The 22,073-nt window shown below is 43.4% G+C and overlaps 1 protein-coding gene across 1 annotated transcript; it reads left to right on the top strand.

Moving 5' to 3' along the window:
- The first annotated feature begins 57 nt into the window (after positions 1 to 57).
- Positions 58 to 21,875, top strand: LOC127530023 (fibrocystin-L-like). Its single transcript, XM_051935591.1, has 11 exons — positions 58 to 175; positions 2,696 to 2,828; positions 4,620 to 4,812; positions 8,176 to 8,318; positions 10,078 to 10,182; positions 13,572 to 13,760; positions 15,125 to 15,295; positions 16,679 to 16,896; positions 18,779 to 19,757; positions 20,983 to 21,231; positions 21,676 to 21,875. The coding sequence occupies exons 1-11, from the start codon at positions 68 to 70 to the stop codon at positions 21,858 to 21,860; spliced, it is 2,673 nt and encodes an 890-aa protein (XP_051791551.1). The 5' UTR covers positions 58 to 67; the 3' UTR covers positions 21,861 to 21,875.
- Positions 21,876 to 22,073: the final 198 nt, after the last annotated feature.

Below are 22,073 nucleotides of genomic sequence, written 5' to 3'. Positions count from 1 at the left end.
TGAACTTTTGGTTGGTATAAATAAACATAAATTTTCATTTTGGTATTTTTTAGGGGGGACTGTGCTCATGATATCTGGCTATGGGTTCAGTCGAGACCCCACCATTAGGATCACTGATAAGCTTTGTCCCATTTTGAGCGTAAACCTTAACAGACTTCAGTGCACGACTCCTGCGGTAAGTGAACTGCTTCATGTGACGCAGCTTTTCGGGTCCCTAAGTTTGTACTTTTTATTATTGAGCTGCAGCCTTCAATTGGACAAGTGCAGCCTGACAGATGAGTGTTTTAATCAAAGACGGATTCATATACATAATATAAACCATCCAGCTCTTTGATTATGGAATTATGGCTTACGTGTTATCATCTCCAAAAGAAACTGGTTAGAAATGGAAACCATGGCATAACATTCAGGAACATTCGTGACTTAAGAGCTATTCAGACAGGATTAGATTTACAGCAGGACGTGGGGTAAAATAATTATTACTGGGGGACCACGGTCATCTCACATCACTTGTTACTTTCTGTAAGAAATCTGACAAACGGGAGGAGAGCATTCAGTCCATCGGCCTAACAGCTAATAAAAAGTCATTAAAAATAACCCCAGGATGAAGTAGTCCTGTGTGAAGGTACATGTCGGCAAAATCCCATCGTTTCCTTTGAAAACGGCTTCACCTGCAGGATTTTCAAGTCAAGTCATTTGTTTTATTATTTATTATATTTCTTGTTTGTCTCTCTTGAGCTTCTGTAAAGTTTTCATTCAAATAAGGTACAGTACATCTATCTATCTATCTATCTATCTATCTATCTATCTATCTATCTATCTATCTATCTATCTATCTATCTATCTATCTATCTATCTATCTATCTATCTATCTATCTATCTATCTATTATATATAGTGCCTTTCACATCTATCTATCTATCTATCTATCTATCTATCTATCTATCTATCTATCTATCTATCTATCTATCTATCTATCTATCTATCTATCTATCTATCTATCTATCTATCTAATCCTGCCAACTACGCTATCTATCCATATAATCTACAGCATATTGCAGCGTACAGTGGCGTAAAATGAAAGAACTACATTGTAACATACTTACAAACACATGATGAATACAAAATAAATAAATAAATAATAGGTAAGTGAACAGATAGTATTAAATAAATAAGTAAAAACAAGTCATAAAAAACACATCAGCAGTAACGTGTAACAAATGTACTTTATATAAATGAACTTCTAGGAGCAGATGTGATGGTGGGTGGGCAGCACTGTGTTCAGAGTCTGGACCACCAAGGGGGTTCAAGGTGTTGCAGGACCTGGCAGGACTTGTTTACAAGCTCTGGTAACCGCTTCTCAGATGGAAGTGGGACAAAGAGACACTGGGAGGGTGGAAGCAGTCCTTCTTAATGCTAAAGGCTTTGAGGATGCAAAGCTTTCTAAAGATGCTGTTAATGGTGGGCTGAGAGGTCCCAGTAATCTTTTTGGCTGTTTGCAGTGTCTGTCGTAGGCAACACAGGCAAATATGGAAGTTGTATCAGGGGAGTACAGTGTTGTCAAATTAACAGCCCACCAGAGCCATCTAGATGATATTTAAGAAGAAGATGGTTCTTTTCTTGCTATGAGGAGGAGCAACTGTTTCTGTATGTGGCTACAACCTGTAGGGCTGTTTTGAGGTGCTGGCACTGCACAACTGTGGCAGGCTGCCGTTCTCTGAAATTTTTCCACATCATTCTTATCCCATGAGAATCCACGACCAACACTGTGTAGTAACCATGACTTTACAGACATGTTCAGGAAGCTCATCCAACCAGCTCTGGTGAACTTTCAAAGGTTTTAGCCTTTTTTGCTTTAATTTGTTTATTTACTTCATCAAAGGCTGCCCTCATATTTTTATCACAAGACATATTAAAAAGTCTCAGTGACACTAGAATGTAATTATGTGTGTTAGCTAAGAACCGCATTCACTCAAGTAGACTGATGGTGGCCCAAATCGCTTTCATAGACACCCAAGTCCAACTCCAGTGGTGTCCTAATGTTGGCGGTTGATTGTGTTGGTCCCGATGACTAATTGTAGCTCATATTTCTTTAAAAGTTGTCAACAAGGTGCCTGATGGAAAGTTTCATTCAGTGCTGAAGTCCACACAGCCTCCCGGCCATGAGTGCGACTCACAGGACTGTCAGGAGCAGCTGAGGGACTTGTAAAAGAAGAAAATATCCATCCATCCATCCATCCATTATCCAACCCGCTATATCCTAATTACAGAGGTCACAGGGTCTGCTGGAGCCAATCCCTGCCAACACAGGGCGCAAGGCAGGAAAAAAACCCCAGGGAGGGGTGAAGAAGAAAATATAAAAGATGAAATACACTCTCTCGGGATTCACCATGTAAAATTGAAAGACTAAATGAATCAGCACATGTGGCCACATGAATTCAAAAATTAGCAAGAGCTTTTAAGTAAGTTCAGCGCTTTTGAGATATTTCACTGAAAACTGAACTTTTCCATATATCCATGAAATCAGCCCACTGGAAGCCGAATTGTTTCTTGTGGACGGACGGACAGACAGACAGACAGACAAGAGAGTGACATGTAAATAGAACTCAAAATAACTGGGTCTGAAAGTCTAAGAAAGTTATTGAATCCAAATTGACTCGGAGCATCACTGTTAACTAAGAATTCCTCTCCCATAGAACAAGGCCGGCTCCTATAATGTGACCGTGACAGTGGAGGGAATGGACGTCATCCTCGGTGTTTTATTCACATACGATACGGCAGTGACAGCCTCCATCACACAAATAAGTCCAGCCAGCACTTTTACAACTGGTAAGTGACTGTTTATATCTTTGACACTGCAGTTAGTAATTTCAACAATTTTTGTAGTTTTTAGCAATAGTAGAGAGTTTAAGTCTGATGACATGTAAGTAGAAAGAAAAGGCACTTTGTTAGGTAAAGGCACCATGTGACTTAGATAGATAGATAGATAGATAGATAGATAGATAGATAGATAGATAGATAGATAGATAGATAGATAGATAGATAGATAGATAGATAGATAGATAGATAGATAGATAGTGCTTCAGTGACAGGGGAGTCACTTCAACCACCACTAAGGTGTAGCACCCACATGGATGATGTGGCAGCAGCCATTTTTGTGCCAGTGCACACACCACACGTTAGCTGTTAGGCGGTGGAGTGATGACAGTTATCCGGTTTGAGACAGGGGATGATTAGGGGGGCAGAATGACTAGGCCTTGATGGGCATTTAGCCAGGATAGCCTACTCTTTTTGAAGGAGACTTTTATGACCACAGGGAGTCAGAACCTCAGTTTTACATCTCATCTAAAGGACAGCCCCATTTTCACAGCACACTCTCCCAGTCCCTGCACTGGGGTGTTGGGATCCACACACAGTCTACAGGGTGAGCTGGCTTCACCAACACCTCTTCCAGTAGCAACCAAAGCTTTTCCTGGTTGGTCTCAAATCTAGGTACTGGCTGAACCTGAACAGGCTTAGCTTCAGGTAGATGACCTCTTCTGAAGTGCATATAGTAGATATGAAAGGCACTATATAACAGATAGATAGATAGATAGATAGATAGATAGATAGATAGATAGATAGATAGATAGATAGATAGATAGATAGATAGATAGATAGATAGATAGATAGATAGATATGTGTAATGCACCATATAATAGATAGATAATGTGAAAGGTACTATATAAATGACAGATAGACAAGCAAGAGTGCAGAATGACATAAATAACAAGCTGATTGATTCCAAGGGGTACTCTCATTGTCACATCAGGGAAGACACAGAAGGTTCACCTTTAAGATGAAACAGTAAAACAGATTGATTGGTAATCAAATATTTTAATAATCTAAAAATAAAGACTTCAAAATGTTGAATGCACGTCTTGCTCACGTATCTGTTTGTCTGATTGGTTGAAAGCCTTCCAATTGCACCCCCTGGAGCTCCGTGGTGATACAGCCACTGGATGACTTCACTGATGTAGAAGACGTGACGTGTTTAGCTTGAGGTCCAGTAGCTTAGCCAACAGGAGAGGGGTTGGTCTGCCTGATTAGTTCGTCCTGTTGGCTCTGCCCCAACATCCCACCAGCTGTGACCAGAAGGTGGTAGAACATGAGCATTTGTGTGCTATCAGCACGATTTACAGTCTATGTGTGTGTGTGTGCGTCTGTCTGTCTGTTGCTGGGATTTTGACACCTGAGGAATCCATTGCTGGTGTTATCTGCATGATCTGTCTGGAGATGAAAACGGTGATTGTCCTGCTAGAGACGTCACCAGATATGATAGTATGAATATTATTGGATGCATAAACTCTTCTTACTGATGGAATGACATTTTTCTAAATTTGACTTTCAATGTCATTTTGCCCGTTTTGGTTCCTGGTTTCTCGTTTGGCTCTCCCGATGTTCTGATCCTGGCTTGCTTTTAACTTCTGTTTCTTGCATTTTAATCGTCTCCCAATGACTTTGTGCTCACAATAACTCTCAGTTACTCTGCGTGTGCCCCACATTGTTAATGTTAATGTGCTAGAATTCATTTCCAATTGTAATCCATTTCTCAGACTGCTGTTCTTTTTCTCTTTTCAGAAAGAACCAATCTCACAATTTCAGGAAGCAATTTCCAGACCTGGGACCCCCAAAGCTCAGTGTCGATTGACAAAGCAGAGTGCAGCATAATGAAATGGACAGATTCTGAAATTATTTGCTTACTACCAGTCCTCCCACCAGGGCTGCATAATATCCAAGTAAAAGTCAAAAACTGGGGATTTGCCAGTGCCAGGTAAGCATTCTGTGGGGATTGGCATCATTGGCGTGAACAGAAGGCCCTGAGCAAGCCAAATATGTGAGTCGGAGAAACTGAACAATGACTGCCAAATTTTGATCAATAGCTGACAATAAATTGACAGAGTTAAGGTAGGGACACATAGGGTCTTAATGGGTCTCTTTTAGCTCATCAAACTCTATTCCTGTTATGAACTACGACTGCCACAGCATGTAAATCATAATAAGATGCACTTCCAAGAATGCCCTCTAGAGGGGGTTGTACCCCCAAATGATATCGATAAAAGGGCAAACACAAAATCTTTTTAAAAATGTAATGGTTTTATTCTTCACAAAATGCTCTGTGGAGCACAAAAGCCAAAGTCCCAATACACAATTTAATGGCCGAGGTTAAAAACAGAGCCAAACATCCAGAAAATCTCAAGAAAAGCACAAAGCCCAACAAAACACAAGAACTCATCCAGTTGAGAGCGCAGGAACTTTGGGAGACCCACTGGGTTTATATGGTGGAAGGCGGTTCTTGACAGTGATTGGCAGGTGACCTTGGCTGTTTGGGGACCACCCACAAAACACATGGGATATAACACAGGCAGCTTAAAGACAAGATCAAAAATAAAGAACAATGAACGTAATCAACCAAATAAATGACACGAAATGGCACACAAAACAAGACTTTGTACCTTTGCCATGGGAGGTAACCCTGTGTGAAACATGACAGTTCCTCTGTACCAAACCTGGCAGTCCCAAGGTTATTAAAAGGGGTACGGATACCAGGTGCGCTTTAACACAGCAAGTCTTCATGTATGACTGCCAGAAATTCTCATCTACGTCATTATCTGTACAGGATGGAGTAACTGAGAGGACGTGCCGTGCTGCCCTAACTGTATCTATCCGCCATGCTGCCCATCGCCCTTTCATAATGCTGTCCACGTTGTTCACAGCTGGACACACATAAGAACACAGGACATAAGAAATGGAGCAAACGAGAGGAGACCATTCAGCCCATCAAGCTCATTTTTTCAGATCAGCGCTTTGGGGTGCCACAACCCCAGTTTTTCACATGACTCACAGGGAGGTCTGGTGAGGGGTGGTCCCCCTTCTGAGAATTTAGCATGATCATCTTAGCCCGGGGGGACCTGTAAATTTAGTGAGACCCAACGGGTCAGTGCAATCTGCTGGTTCTCCCTACCATTAACTCTGAGTGGGGGCATGGTTCCCACACACCACAGGAATCAAGCACAGTCGGCAATGCTTTTCCTGCCTTTGTGAATCAAGCACGATCGTCAGAGCAGGTCATCCATGATTGACCGCAATCCACCAATAATGCTACCCCTGTGAATCGAGCACAATCGTTTCGGAGAGGCGAGTATACAGCCGCGGCCCACCTGCAATGTCACTGTGGCCCACAGGCGGGGAAATGCCAGTTTAGACAATGGCTAAGCTGTCCCAATATTTCATCCAGTGCCTTCTTAAAGGTTCCTGCTTCAACTCTTTGGATTGGTAGTTTGTTCCAGACTCCCACACAACGTTTTGTTTAAAGGGGGGTTCTTCCTGGCTTCAGTCATAAATGCACTGATGTCCTTGAGTACCTGATTGAAAGAATTAATGGTGTGTGACAGGCAGCCTCGGCCAGCTGGATGGAAGGATTTAGCGGAGAGAGCATCCCTGGGGGGGGCTGCCACCTAGCGCTCTGGGGGAGGTAATGCTCTGGATACGCTCCCTCCCCTGGTCCTACCAGAGTAGAGGCATCCCGGCCAGGCCAGGGCCCCTGGTGGCTTTCTGAGGCCACACAACATTGATTGCTGCATTTTCTTCATGGAAAGGCAGATTGTTGCATTGATCTTTAACAGAATTGACGCTGTTTACCTCAGAAGTCGAATGTCGGAGCTGAGAATGATGTCACACCCGAGTTGGCAGTGTTCATGTAAAACATTTGGAAACCCAATATGGACTCATCCAGGAAAACCTTGGTTGTGCTTGCTCCATTGGAATAAACAGCAGTTGATAACAATACATTGTGCAGTTTTTTAGCATATCCAAACACTGTAGCAACATGGAGAGCACTGCGTGTACGGCTGATTTAATAAAACACCGACAGACAGACAGACAGACATTATAACAATATAGCACTAAAGTTCGACAGTCCAGCTCACAGTTTCCGAGTTGGAAATCCAACTTAAGTGGGCATTCCAGTTGAAAATTCCGACTTCAAATGGAACGCAGCACTTATCATCCATATTACTAACCGAGAATGGTAAACCGGATGGCATGGACGCAGGTACACGGCGATAGGACCATGAGACATACTGCACAGGCGCGTACAGCGCACGTCTCATAGACCGCCAGCGAAGTCGTATCCACCGCGAACGAAGGTGTCATGGCCCAAAAACGAAAGAGCTCAACTGACGTGAATGAGAAATGAAGCAACAACGCGCCCATGGCTAACGACTAACCACACAGCCACGCACAAAAGAGGATTCTGCGCTGCAGCCCAGATTCAAACGGAAGAGGCTACGGAGGCCCCACAGGTCCACAAAGAGGATTCAGAGGCATCACCGCCATATTGTGAGTGGCACTACTGCGGAGTGAAGTTAGGAATAATGTGCTGCTTGGGATTGTACAAACCGCTGAACGCTTTACACCGAATTCAAACACAATACAGCTCAACGATACAAACACGAGCCCGCCTGGATAAACTCAATGAACGGAGGCGCCTACAACGCGCGTCTGAAATGCCGCAGGCAAAGCGGGCACGGCTCCAAGACGAACGAGCTCGACTAATGTATTTCAGGATACCCAATGCCGGGGGCAGGCGAGCGAAGCGAGCAGGGGGCAGAGCCCCCCTTGTTTATATATGTTCTGTATTCAGACTACACATTTGATGATTGGTGTTCTTTATTCATTTTTATTAACTTTCCTGAGGAGTTCCAGAAATATTTATTTTGTCATATCTTAATTCCTGATGAAGTTGAAATATTTGAACATCTTATTGTGGTTCCATTTTGAATACTGATGGAAAGCACTGTTACGGTGAGTTTCTTATCGACCATTGCCGAGGCGACTTCCCAGAGTTCCCCAGGAGCACGCTGAAGTGACATTATGGGCACGACCGTGTATAGGTTCATATTATGTGCCGTTTTGGTATCCAAGTCTTTAAGTGCACTCCTTGATATTTTCATTCTTGGGTTTCTGACTTATTTTCTGGCTTACTTTTGTCTCACGTTTCCAGTTCGGTGAAAAATCGGTTTGTCTCTTTGGTTTTAACCCATTTTGATTCTCTTTTCATCTTCTGATCCTGAAATAAAAAGTCATTCTGTTTTGGCAGAACATCTCTGAATGAACTAAAATGTATGTTTTACAGCAGTCATGTCGTGACCACCATTGAGTATGTCCTACAAGTCACCAGCGTACGGCCCCTTATGGGCTCCCTCTATGGCGGCACCAAGCTGACTCTCACTGGGTCGGGTTTCAGCACAAATCCTGATGACATCCAAGTTTTATTAGGTAAGATTTCTTAGAATGATCTTTTAACATAAAATAAACTGGGATTCGTACCGTGACTTGGTAAAAACTAACATTGCTGCTCTGTACTGTGGTTCAGTCTGCAGCTGTATTGTCTTCTTCATGTGGTGTACGTGTTTTCCACACATCAATCAGGTTTCCTCTCACTGGATTAAGCCGTACTGTCAGGTTGAGCAGTCACTCTAAAGTTGTCCTGTCCTGGATTAGTGCAGGATGCGACTTTATTCTGACTGCTGCCATGATTGCATGGTTTTGCTCTGTGTAACATCACACCCGAGAAACAAATGGCTGAAGAGCTGAAGCAGAGCGTAACCCTGGATTCATAGTTAGGGCAGATTTATAGGTGACTTTTTATTACTTTGTGTTCATAACCGTTACTTCTGAACAGTTTGAAATCACTTCAGGTTATTTGAAATAGTATAATGTGTGCTTCAATTTAAATGTTCTCAATGATATTAGAAGTTTGTCATTTTTCACCATCTGATACAGATAATAATACAAATAATAATATCTGTGACCACCAGGGGCCACTACTTGTACCCCCAAATCCCAACACATAACTAGACGGCACAGTCCTGGGTTCAAATGCAAGGTTTTTTATTGCACTCAATACCTTTACAGACTTCTGAATCCTCCTCCCAGGTAACACAATACAATGACAGGCATTCTGTTTCCTCCTTCCGCACCTCCCATGTAGTCTCATTGACTTCCTTCCGACCCTGACTACTCTATAGGAAAAGACTCTCTCTATTATGTTTGACCCGGGAGTGCTTCAGGTACCACAGTATTGCACCTTGGAAGCACTTCTGGGTCAGGCAGAAATCCACAGATACTTTGTGCGTCCAAACATCCATCCCAGCCAGTACTCCATTCCATCTTCAACCTTCTGTTATGGCCTCCAATCCCAATAAGGAACCAACACTCATCCAGTCTGAGATGTCAGTCCATCTCTGTCCTTCCATTATGGCCTTCCTCCCTGGCAAGGAACCATCTTCTATCCGGGTCGAGACACCAATCCATCCTAGATGGTACTCCCATCATATTCATAGTCACTGACCTTAAAATAATCTGCACATACTTATGTTTGAAACTTGTTATTTTTAACCTTCTGGTTTGACTCGTTGAGGGTTCAGATATCAAAAATATGACCATGTTTATGATCATCAACCTTGAAACAGCATCAAACAACAGTCCACATGTCGATATTATCGATCCCCATTCTACTGAGGTTTTGGTGGAAGGAGTAACTTGGATCCCATCAGGAGGTGAACCTGGGAGTGGATTGATGTGGCCTGCACAACTTCAGGTCCATCTGATCATGATGAAGACACCTTTTGGTTTGCTCTATCATAAGGGTGTGATTTCCTGCACAAAATATGGTGCAACATGGCTTAAAACATAAGGCTGTCTTGCATCTTGAACTCTAAAAATAGATAGGGAACCCCAAAAAGCTGACATCTTGCACCACCAAACATTAGGATGAGTCGAAAGATATGTCACATGTGGAGACGGCACCAGACAAAATAAAACAAAAAAGTGATTTCAAAGAGTTCATTTCTATCAACACACCAACATAAAAACATGAAAACATAGTAATAACTCAAAATTAACAGAAACAACAATAAAACAGAAATGACAGATAAATTCAAACTGAAAAGTAACAGTGAGTGTCTCAGGTGTTTGATTTGATTGCTTCCATACACTTGGCTCAGGTACTCACACACTGTTCATTGTTTTAAAGGACAACGGAGATGCAATGTCACCGACGCGACACAAGATCGACTGGAATGTGTGGTGCAGGCACCTGGAAAAGTGTACACGGTGACCAACCTGGGCTCAGACATAGGTATGGACCTGCTGATTGTGCTACCGGTGAAAAGTCAACTGGGATCTAAGGTGGTGCTGCTCACACTTTGTTAAGAACAGAGACGGCCACAGACAGTCACCTTTAGCTAATCCTGCTTCCATGGCTCACTTAATACACTAATAGACTTAAGGGTTAGTAACTGACGTGATGAAGGTGGAAAAATGCAAAAGGACTCTGGTGTGCTATTTGTGAACAATAAATCTATGAATCCTAATGTCAAAGATTAACAGACAGAGAGAAATAACTAAGAGTCCCAGGGGATTCATCTGCCTGTTCAGAGTCTGCGCCTGTAAAAAGAATTCGCCCTGGTGTGTGAGCGTGGGGATGTCCCCCTGGGAGGTGTGAACGGACATATTGTTCTTATAAATAAGGGTTGTTAATGTGGTCTGAACTGACAATATGCACACCATTACTACAGGGAATGGGGAAATGCCGCAAAGGAGTTCTGGCTTTACAACGCCACCTTGTGTTTGAATGCTTAAAAATTACAGAGACCCTCTGGTCCTTTACTCCACCTGATGGTGTAAACCCAGTCCTGACCGAGTAGGGATTTAAAAGTAGTGGCTGGGCCTAATGAAGTGTTCCTTCAGCTCAACAGGCTAAGGCCCCAGTCAAATGGGATTAGTTTTACATCAGGAGACGTTTAAAAGTCGGAAGTCTTCTGAAAGTTTAGTTCTCTCTGAATCTCTCAAATGACAGAATTATGAACATGTCGATGCACACGGGACTGCCTCACATTTATTTGCTTAGCAGGTGTTTTTATGCAAAGCAATTTATAAAACAGGTGGACATACTTGAGTGACATCAGTTTGTGACAAAATGAATCATCACAAGTGATGAGCTTAGAACAAAATATAAGTGAGTTAGACTTCTGAGATCTACAAAAGCTTACAGCCTACATTTAGAAATTCACCAAACAAGAGAGTCTCCAGTCATAGTTGTGAATGGAGCTGAGCAAGAGATACCAGGACAAGAGTCTGGATTGAGGTTTGATCCCACACAGGGGTTGTATCACCATCAGACACCATTCATCAGCATATCTGAGTGGTCAAGAAGGAGCAGAGGAGCTCTCAGGTGTCTCCATATATAGATGGGTGTGGACTCACTGACTGCTCTGTAGGCAAGCGTCAAGGATTTGTAGTGATCTGAAAGTGGGAGTGACATGTCCCCACCTTGGCTGGTTGAACACCAGACATGCCACTGCATTTTGAATCATCTGCGGAGGCTTTGAGGACACACGCCGGTGCTGCCGCCCGCAGAGAGTTGCAATAGTCAAGCCGTGACAAGACCAGAGCCTGGACCAGGAGTTGTGCTGCATGGTCTCATCTTGTGGATAATGTAGAGTGAATCTGCAAGACTGAAAGCAACATGGTCCTTGAAGGACAGCTGATCATCAAGTATTAGTGATAACGAACCAAGCGGAGCAGAGATGAGGTGCTGGAGAGACAGAAGAGCTGGGATAACAACAAGATCTGTCTTTGCCAGGTTGAGCTGGAGATGGCGTTCCTTCATCCTGGTTGCAATATCAGTGAGATATGTAGAGGTTCTGGCTGATACCGTGAGGTCCTCTGGAGGGAGCGACAGGTACAGCTTAACCTGGGGTTCTTTTTCAAAGACTTTATATAGAAGGTGAAAGCCTCCGTAATCTCTACTGAGACGTCAATGGGAATCCGCAAGAAGGTGCTGACATGGACTATACGGGTGGGATTAAAATCACAGAGGTCCTCTGGTAATATTGACTGTACCTCACCCCCTGGTGTGAAGTGAATCCCATACAAATGAGCTCAAGTCGTCTGTTATTCAGAAGGCTGACAGACTCTCTTCCCCTAGTAGGGGAAGTCAACAGCGTGTAGCAGGTGATGTGTGAACCTACTTCAAGATAATTCATATTGTGAGCACTCATTTAAAGGACTTGCTAAATGTTTTATAATAATTCCAATTCAAAAAAAAATCCAGTGTCTGCATAATACTTTCCTTAATATGAATTTCTTTGAGGAACAATGCAGATTCCGTCCTGGCCGTGGAACACTGGACCAGCTCTGCACCCTGGCCGGGATCCTGGAGGGGGCATGGGAGTTTGCCCAACCAGTCCACATGTGTTTTGTGGATTTGGAGAAGACATTCGACCGTGCCCCTCGAAGCATCCTGTGGGGTGTGCTCCAAGAGTACGGGGTACAAGGCTCGTTGTTACATGCCATTCAGTCCTTGTACAGGAGGAGCAGGAGCTTGGTCCGCATTGCCAGTAATAAGTCGGACTTGTTTCCTGTTGAGGTTGGACTCCGCCAGGGCTGCCCTTTGTCACCGATTCTGTTCATAAGTTGTATGGACAGAATTTCTAGGCACAGCCAAGGAGGGGAGGGGGTCTTGTTCGGTGACCTCAGAATCTCGTCTCTGCTATTTGTGGATGACGTGGTTCTGTTGGCTTCATCGGACAGTGACCTCCAGCTCTCACTGGAGCGGTTCGCAGCCGAATGCAAAGCGGCGGGGATGAGAGTCAGCAACTCTAAATCTGAGGCCGTGGTTCTCAGCCAGAAAAGGGTGGAATGCTCTCTCCGGGTTGGGAACACAGTATTGCCTCAAGTGGAGGAGTTCAAGTATCTCGGGGTCTTGTTCACGAGTGAGGGAAGAATGGAGCGGGAGGTCGACAGACGGATTGGTGCGGCATTAATGCGGGCTCTGCAACGGTCCGTCGTGGTGATGAGAGAGCTGAGCCAAAAAGTGAGGCTGTCGATTTACCAGTCGATCTATGTTCCCAACCTCACCTATGGCCATGAGCTTTGGGTAGTGACCAAAAGAGCAAGATCACGGATACAAGCGGCCGAAATGAGTTTTCTCCGTAGGGTGGCTGGACTTTCCCTTAGAGATAGGGTGAGGAGTTCAGTTATCTGGGAGAGACTCGGAGTAGAGTCGCTGCTCCTCCACGTTGAGAGGAGTCAGTTGAGGTGGTTCGGGCATCTCGTTAGGATGGCCCCTGGATGCCTCCCTGGGGGGGGTGTACCGGGCATGCCCCACTAGGAGAAGGCCACGGGGCAAACCCAGGACACGTTGGAGGGATTATATCTCCCGGCTGGCCTTGGAATGCCTCAGGGTCCTCCCAGAGGAGCTGGAGGAGGTGGCCGAGGAGAGTGAGGTCTGGGCTTCCCTGCTTAGGCTGCTGCCCCCATGACCCAATCTCAGATAAGCGGTGGATAATGGATGGATGGATGGATGGATGGACTTATGGACTTTCTTTGATAGACAGGGTGGAAATGTGCTCTCCAAAGATCTCCAATGTAGTTTGAAATTCCAGACAACAGTACAGTAAAGAGTACTCCGTCCTTAACGACTCCTTCCAAAGCTTTGCTAGACTAACGGCTGCTTTCTTTTAGCCAGAAGTGTCGGCTACGCTTGGACTCCATCATCTTTGACGGTGTTTGTTGGAGACAAAGTACAATGGCAGTGGCAGGCTCAGTCCCTCATTGGTGGCATTGGCTACCAGGTTTTCAGCGTCGCCAATCCTGGTGACACCACCTTTAGCGGCCAAGGATTTAACAGCGAGCCGAGCAGGACTCCATCAGGTAGGTCACACAATGAAATGCCGCTGCTGAAGAGGGCACAGCTCACAAGTAGGCTGGGGTCAATGTTGTTGATGCTGAGACTCCATTTTTTCAAATTTAATATCTGAGCATGTGAAAGCTGCATTTATCCTGTTAAATGTTTGCATGAATAAGGGTAAGGGTACAACCGCCTTAAAGAAGAAGCAGGAAAAAGACGAGGATAAGCTTCCTATAGGCCTAAGTTCCTCACATTACATTTACTACCATTCTTCATTTTATCTGCATGTACTCCTTTTGCTTGACTTCATGAAATTGCATTTTCTAAGTGTTTCTTTAAATTTTCAAAATCATTCCAATTTTAGAGTCTGTGTTATTAACAAATTTCAAATAATTTGTCATAATCTTCTGGCCTGATGCTCTACGCCATTTTCAGTAAGCCACTTGATGCTTATGTTGAGCTGTACACCAAATGGCCATTAACTGGCAGAGCAGAACTCAGGAGAGTCCATCTCACTCTATTTATGCTCAGAGTTGATGTTCAGTATTCTCGAGATCTTGACATTTTTGTGCTACTTCACGTTTCCCCAGTTATGGCCATTTTTCCTGGTTTTCAACCCCATGGATCTAATGAAGAGATTAAAACAGTATGCTTCTTCTAAAGCTGCTGTCACATCACGCGACTTTTAGTTGTAGGATATGTCAGACTTGCTGGATGCGCTGCTGATGTCATTGCTGGACCACGACAATTTACATGACTGAAAATCGCTGCCCACATTACATTTAGAGACTGCATGATGACTTTCCACCACATTGTAGTTCCTTTTTTCTGACAATCATTAGCAGACTTCCTGATGAAGCCAGTGGGGCATGAACGATTAACAGGTATGGCTTATTCAGCCATAATCTCTGCCCTTTTTTTGTTTTTGTTTCCATTCTGTGATGGTATGTAGATATCAGACTGATGAGCTTCTCTTCTGTTTGTGACATCCAAAGCCCCCACATTCCTTATTTCACATTCTATGCATTGAACTTCTGGATGAGCATTCATTGGTTGTCAGCTCTGCTCCCTATGACTACAGACAAAATCAAACCTGCTTGTCAGGGCGAGTCACAGTCTTGGTGTGTCAGACTGGACGATGAACATCGGTCACAGGAGAGCACTGCCGACTGCATCTGACTCGCTAAGATTATGTACGTGAAGGCTGCGACTGAAAATCGCTGGACAAGTTGTCTAATGTGACATGGCTTTATAGTGTACACTGTGTATGTTCTAGCACCATTTTAGTAAATATTCTGTGTTTGACATGTGTGGTACCGCGACTGACGGAACCTGCTAATATTACAGCCACACTGCATTTCTAATTTTCTTTTATTTAACTTTACAGGATTTTTTACATATGAGTTTAATGTCCCTGGCGTATATTACTACAGTAGTGGCTATATAGATAACGCTCAAACTATAGCCATGCAAGGAGTGGTCACAGTTAATCCCCTACCAGATGACCAGGAGCATATTTTCATCTCAGTCCTTGAAATAGAAGCAAGCTACAAGCCAAGTGAGTAGAAGTTCCTGCTTACCATACGTCAAGGCTTTGGTCTTTAAATTGATGCACAAACCAGTGTGTTTCTTCATGTCGGTCCCAAGCCCAGATAAATGGGAGGGTTATGGCAGGAAGGGCATCTGGTGTAAAATTTTGCCAAATCAATATGCGGACAACAATGCAAATTTCCATAATGGATCAGTTGAGCCCCGGGTTAACAACGACCGCCACCAGTACTGTTAGCCAACAGGGTGCTGGTGGAAATTGGGCTACTGTTGGCCGAAGAAAAAGAAGGAGAAGAAGAGGGGGGAGACGTGTCTGGAGGCAGGAGGAGAGGAGGAAAGTAAAGAGAGTGGAACTGAAGGTAGGAACTTTGAATGTTGGCAGATATGATGGAGAGAAGGAAGGTTGATATATTGTGCGTGAAGAGACTAAATGGAAGGGGAGTAAGGCCAGGTGGATCGGAGGTGGATTCAAATTGTTCTATCATGGGAGAAGAAATGGGGTAGGAGTTATTCTGAAGGAACAGCATGTCAAGAGTGTTTTTGAGGTGAAAAGAGTGTCAGGCAGAGGCTGGAAATTGGAGGTGTGATGATGAATGTTGTTAGTGTATATGCTCCGCAAGTTGTGTGTGCGATGGGTGAGAAAGAGAAGATTTCTGGAGTGAGTTGGATGAAGTGATGAACAGTGTACCCAAGGGACAGAAAGTGGTGATTGGAGTGGATTTCAATGGACATGTTGGTGAAGGGAACAGAGGAGACGAGGAGGTGATGGGTAGGTATGGTGTCAAGGAGAGGAATGAAGAAGGTCAGAGGATAGTGGATTTTGCCAAAAGGATAGATATGGCTGAGGTGAATACGTATTTTAAGAAGAGGGAGGAACATAGGGTGACGTACAAGAGAGGAGGAGGATGCCTACAAGTAGATTACATTCTATGCAGAAGAGTTGATCTGAAGGAGACTGAAGACTGCAAAGTGGTGGCAGGGGAAAGTGTAGTTAAGCAGCATAGGATGGTGGTCTGTAGGATGACGTTGGAGATCAAGAAGAGGAAGAGAGTGAGGATCAAATGGTGGAAGTTAAAAAAGGAAGACTGCAAGATTGAGTTTAGGGAGGAGGTGAGACAGACACTGGGGGTTAGTGAAGAGTTACCAGACAGCTGGGAAACTACAGCAGATGTAGTAAGGGTGACAGCAAGAAGGGTGACACCTCAGGAATTTCATCAGTTCATTTCCTCGATTTGCTCCCATAGATTCTGTTTAGGTTTTATTTTTACTTTCCGTCTTTGGTTGTGTTGCTGTGATTCTGAGCAATGACGAACATTCCTTAAGTTACTGTTTTCTAAGACGTGTACTAATGTCCTGCTTTGCTTAAATCAACTGATTTTTATTTTATCACCAGGTTCCTCTCCTTTTCCAATGGATGTCAATAATTGCACTGCTGAGCCCCTGGACTGCAGTCTGCCTTCCTTTTCCAATTCAAGTGAGGATGCCTTCAAATTCCAGTTTTCCAGCTGTGAGTCTCCGACAGTAACTGCAATCAGGCCCTCCAGCGGAACGATCCATGATGTGTTAAATATTAAGGGAACGGGATTCAGCAGCTCCACCTGTGCCAACGAAGTAAGGGAATGTCTCAAAGAGCTGCGTTTGTTCAGGACTGATAGATTATAACGTGAATGTCAGAACATTTACAGTGTTAACTGCAGAGTTCTGCTCCTCATGGAGTTATGTAGGCCTTATGCCAATTTTGTTGTTAAAACAAAGAGGTGAAGGATATTCCGTGCTAAAAAATATTTAAAGAAGGCTACCTAACCTTCCTTAGGTATGTGACTGAAAAGGCAAAAAAAAAACTTGTTAAATATATAGAAAAGAGAAAAATCAGGGAAATGAAAGGGGTGAAAGACGGGAGAAGGTGTGAAGAGCAACCACTGGAAATTAAGAATGAAGAAATTAAAAGGTTACTCTGTCCATTAGTCCTTGGAGAGAGGAGTGATCCAAGTCTAAAAGACAGCTTAGCTTCCTCCATTAATTAATTTGAAGTTATTATGATTGCTTTATGTCTCTCAAAATTCGAAATGAGGCAATGCCTCCAAAAAGCTGGGCCTCAAGACTGAAGTCACAACTAGAATCACAAATAAGGCTGGCTTCAAACTCTGGGAGCAGGCTTCATGGCCTACACAGATCAAAATGAGACTAAAGCTGAAAACAAATCAGTAAATTTCACAAAGGGAGAGGAGAACCATGACAAACCCCTGGTCAAGTAGAAATTCGTCCAACTGACAAATCCTTGAAAAAATGTCTACTGCCTTATTTATTACAAAGAAATATTTGGTGTTGTATTTTGTTAAGGCAATAGAGAACTAAGACCCAAGTATCATGAGAAAATAAGAAATTTTTACAATCAAGAGGATACCATTCAGTCCATATGCCACTTGTTTATTTAGCTAAGAGCTAAGCTGTCTTAATATCTCATTCAGGTTCTTCTTAAAGGCTGTTAGGTTTCTGCTTCAACTCCATGTCTCTGCAGTATGTTACAGATTCCCACAACTTTTTACGTAAAGAAGTTCTTCCTGGTTTCAGTCCTAAATGCACTCCTCCTTAATTTCTGCTGGTGTCCCCGAGTGTGTGATTCTCAGTTGATTTAAAAGATTTCTGCTGGATCTGTTTTATCGATGCCTTTGAGAATTCTGAAGACCTGAATGAGGTCCCCATGGAGTTTCCTCTGCTCAAACTGAACAGGTTTAATTCTCTGAGTCGGTCACATTAGGATGTGTCCTTAAGTCCTGAGATGCTCCTGGCTGCTCTCTTTTACACACCTTTAGGTGTTGCTCTGTCTTTCTTGTAGCGCGGTGACCAGAACTGCACACCGTACTCCAGATGTGGTCTCACTACTGCATCACATAGTCTTAGCATAACGGCCCTTGCTTTACGTTCAACAATTTTAATGATATAACCTAACAGCTCGTTTGCCTTTCTATTCACTTCTGCTCATTGCTTAGATGATGAAAGTGTTGTGTCAACATAAACCCTTTGGTCCTTCTCAGACGTTTCTTTCTGTAGCTCTGTATCTCCCTTCTTGTATTTATAATTGACAATTCATTTGGCCCACATGTAGTAATTTGCACGTTTCTTCATTAAACTTTATTTTCCAGGTGGTCACGCAGTTCTGAAGCTTGTCCAGGTCTTTTTGAAGTCTTTTGCTGCTTCCTCTGTGTAGGCCATTCCTCCGATTTTAGTGTCATCTACGAATTTCACAAGTATACTAACACTACTGAAAACAATGTTATTAAAATCAATCAGAAAAAGACAGACCCCTGAGGGACTCCAATCCTCCTGTTATCTGTACTCTTTGTCTCCTGGAAGTTAACCAACTTGAGATGTGAGACCAACTGGAGATTGATATATTGTTGAAGTAATAAGCAATATGCTTCTACTCTGGGTTAGCAGTAAACTTTGCTCTAATTCCCCAGTATAACCAGTTGACTTTTTTTTTTTTTTACAGGTCACTATTGGAGGTCACCCATGTGAGGTCATCAGCAGCACATCCACAGAAATCAACTGTTATGTCAATCCAGAAGACATTCTTCCAGTGGGTTTTGCAGAACTTGTGTCCGTGACTGTGAATAACCGGGGCAATGCCATCAGCACAATCGTCAATGAGTTTGATCGTCGATTCGTTTTGTTACCAACTGTCGATTCAATCAGCCCCAGTGCGGGGTCTACCACAGGAAACACAAGGGTGACGATACTCGGGTCCGGGTTTTCAGGCTCTGTGAGCGTCACTGTGGTCGGCATGCCCTGCTCCATTGTGTCATTCAGTTACACAAGTATCATCTGTGATACGGCGCCCTCTGCTGAAAGTGCAGGGAATGTTCAGCTATCAGTGAATGGCATCCCCGCTGCCTGTTATTCAGACTGCAAATTCCATTACACAGATTCCTCCCTTCCTCAGGTAGACAGTGTCTCACCAGACACAGTAGACAGCAGCTCTGCAGTCCTTTCTATTAATGGAACAGGCTTTGGGAGCGACCCAGACGATGTGCTCATTTTAATTGGAGACTTCACTTTTCATCCAAGTCAGGTCACAGAAACAGAAATCACCTGCCCCATTGGGCCACTGCCAGCTGGAAGTTACATTTTAAACGTTGTGGTGATGAGCAAAGGCCTAGCCGCTGGAAACATCGCCATATTCAGCCTTGCGACTGCTACGCTGTCACCGAATTCTGGAAGTATCCTCGGTGGGACAACACTCCTCATTACTGGGAATGGGTTTTACCCTAACTACACCACAGTGACTGTAGGGGGCATCCTCTGTGCCATCACTAATATAACAACAAGTGAAGTGAAATGTACAACCGCAGCCAACAACCAAGGAAACGCAAATGTGAATATACAAGTCCTGTCAACCGTCTACCCGCCGTTATACTTCATGTACTCTATGGACAGCACTCCGGTAATCAGCTCAGTGGACCCATCAACAGGTAGGCTGATGGTTTATCGTTTAAATAGCCAAAGTCTGCTGTTACATTCATTAATGAAATACAAGACTAACGAAAGAAATGACAGCAAGGAAGGGCGGGCTTGAGTTCTCAGTAGTGAAACGTCTGCGTGTGACTGAATTAGGACTTTACTGGGTACAATGAGAATGAAGGTCATGTGACGTGTCACTGAGGAAATAACTCAGAAACTGATGAAAACTTGTTTTAGTTATGAATCAAATAAAGTCAAAAGAAATTAAACAGGAACTGAGGATACATTGTAAACAGAAAAGAAAAAGAGACAAAACAAAAGAGAAGAAACAACTAAATAAGAATTAATAAAATGGAAAAAGGAAGAAATAATTGTAAAGGAACTGAAGTCTCAAATGCAGTTCAGAAGGCACAAATCAGACGGGTGGGCAAAAATTCAATAAATCCTGAGTAGCAGGTCACCTGCGTGACGTACTGATCTCAGGTGCGAGAGCCTGCCTGCTGTAATATGGCTCCCTCATAGGTTTCACTGCCTTATGATTTGTGTTTGTTTTTAAATTTTCTCAGGCTTCTCTGATGCTAGAAACCTCAGTTTGGTCACATGTTAGGAATGTAATTCTGTAATCAAAACCTAAATTAGAGCTCTCGTCTGGAAGCTCATTCGTTTTTACCATCCTTTCTGAAACCATTTTGTTTTGATGATAGCAGTCGCAATTTTGCAGTTTGTGTCACCATGTCCATGGGATTCTACCCCATGATGCACTGGGTCATTGCGTTTATGACATCATGAGGTAAGCTGGTAAAGGTTCCCCAAACTGTCATTCAGTATCTGAGACCAATTACAGTCAATATACTCTTAACAGTTTTGACTTGTGGTTTTGTGACACGACTTCTGCCTTCTGACTTTGGTTTGTGTTTTGCAGACTCTTACATCTGGCGATTGGTCTTCTGTCTTATGGGGTTCTGCATTTACCTGCATTTGTCTACCCTTTTGTGACATCCCTAAAATCTCTGAACCTCGATTAATGTAATATTATTCATCAACCAATAATTCATTTATTTTCCATCTATACTTATGAATAGTGTTTGATTTGGTGGCCTGTTGATTTTCTTAGAAGTTAGAGGAGCAAAAGTGTATGTGTGACAAACAAAGCTGATTGTTACAATAGAAAACAAAGGACCTCCTTAAGCACGGCACCATTGTATTTGTGACGCTCTTGTTTGCTGTTTTTATTAGGATCAAGTGGAACGACCATTTCCATTTCTGGCTCTGGGTTTGGCACAGTGGCAGATGACATTGTTGTGACCATCGGTGGCACTCCATGTGCTCTTCTGGAAGTCAATGACACTGAAGTCCAGTGCACTTTGGGCAGCCATTCGGGAGGCTCCTTTGTAATCACACTTCTCCACGTGATGAAGGGATATGCCACGTCAAGCGTTTCCTTCAGCTATAAACTCGACCTGAAATCCGTCACCCCAAGTCAAGGTAAGAAGCACATAAATAACGAAACAATTCACAGCTGGATCATGTGATGAAGGAGACTGGTGTACATCGACTAGTCACAAGTTTGGACGATGATGGTAAAAAGGCCACAGGAAACTTTATTCTCTAATGTTACGAAATTAATTTAAAGATGTGCGCTATAATGAAAATACATAAAATATCAGTGTTGTCTATAGTGTATGCTTCTGAACTGTCCCCTAACCCCCCCAAAAAGTTTAATCTATTAAATTATCACTGGTGTCTCAACACAAAGGCTACATTCAGGAGAAGAAAACTCCTTGGGGATGCATGCAGTGTTACGTGTTACTTTGTATCTGAACTGTTTTGAATCATTTTCCTATTTTCTGATATGTAGGCAAATATCTAAGGCTGTTTGTTAGCATTTATTGAAAATATTTCATCAATTTTCGAATGCCTTGGTTGCAGGAAGCATTGGAGGCGGAGCCATTCTGCAGTTGACTGGCGATGGATTTGACGAGCAGCTATCGGCCATCTTTGTGTGTAACACTTTGTGTGTCGTGGACGCACTCAGATCGTCCTCCACCACTCTGTACTGTGAGGTACCACTTTCTAATGGTAAGTCCACTGGAAGTTCTACTTGCTTACAATGATTCCCAATGAATTTGTTTTTATGAACTTCTTCATCCTCCACAGTCTGAAGCAGATCAGAGTCCACCTTATAAAGCTCTTGTCCAAGGGCCCAGCAGAGTAGGATCCTTTCTAGCAGTAACTGAATTTAAACCGCCAACCTTCCAGATACCAGTGAAGATCCTTAGCCACAGAGGCACTGCTCTGCCCTGGTGTTGCTCTGTGCTACAAGTCAC

The sequence above is a fragment of the Erpetoichthys calabaricus genome, chromosome 13 (assembly GCF_900747795.2).
Source record: "Erpetoichthys calabaricus chromosome 13, fErpCal1.3, whole genome shotgun sequence".
NCBI classification, from domain to species: domain Eukaryota; kingdom Metazoa; phylum Chordata; class Cladistia; order Polypteriformes; family Polypteridae; genus Erpetoichthys; species Erpetoichthys calabaricus.
The sequence above is the reverse complement of the archived record's forward strand: the minus strand, read 5'-3'. Positions and strand labels throughout refer to the sequence as shown.

What these genes read in the sequence shown, in the direction of transcription:
- LOC127530023 (XM_051935591.1), top strand. Translation starts at nt 68, where the DNA reads ATGATATCTGGCTATGGGTTCAGTCGAGACCCCACCATTAGGATCACT. An exon ending in TTCAGTGCACGACTCCTGCG is followed by an intron (nt 176 to 2,695) that starts GTAAGTGAACTG and finishes CCTCTCCCATAG; the next exon opens with AACAAGGCCGGCTCCTATAA. An exon ending in CAACCTGGGCTCAGACATAG is followed by an intron (nt 10,183 to 13,571) that starts GTATGGACCTGC and finishes GCTTTCTTTTAG; the next exon opens with CCAGAAGTGTCGGCTACGCT.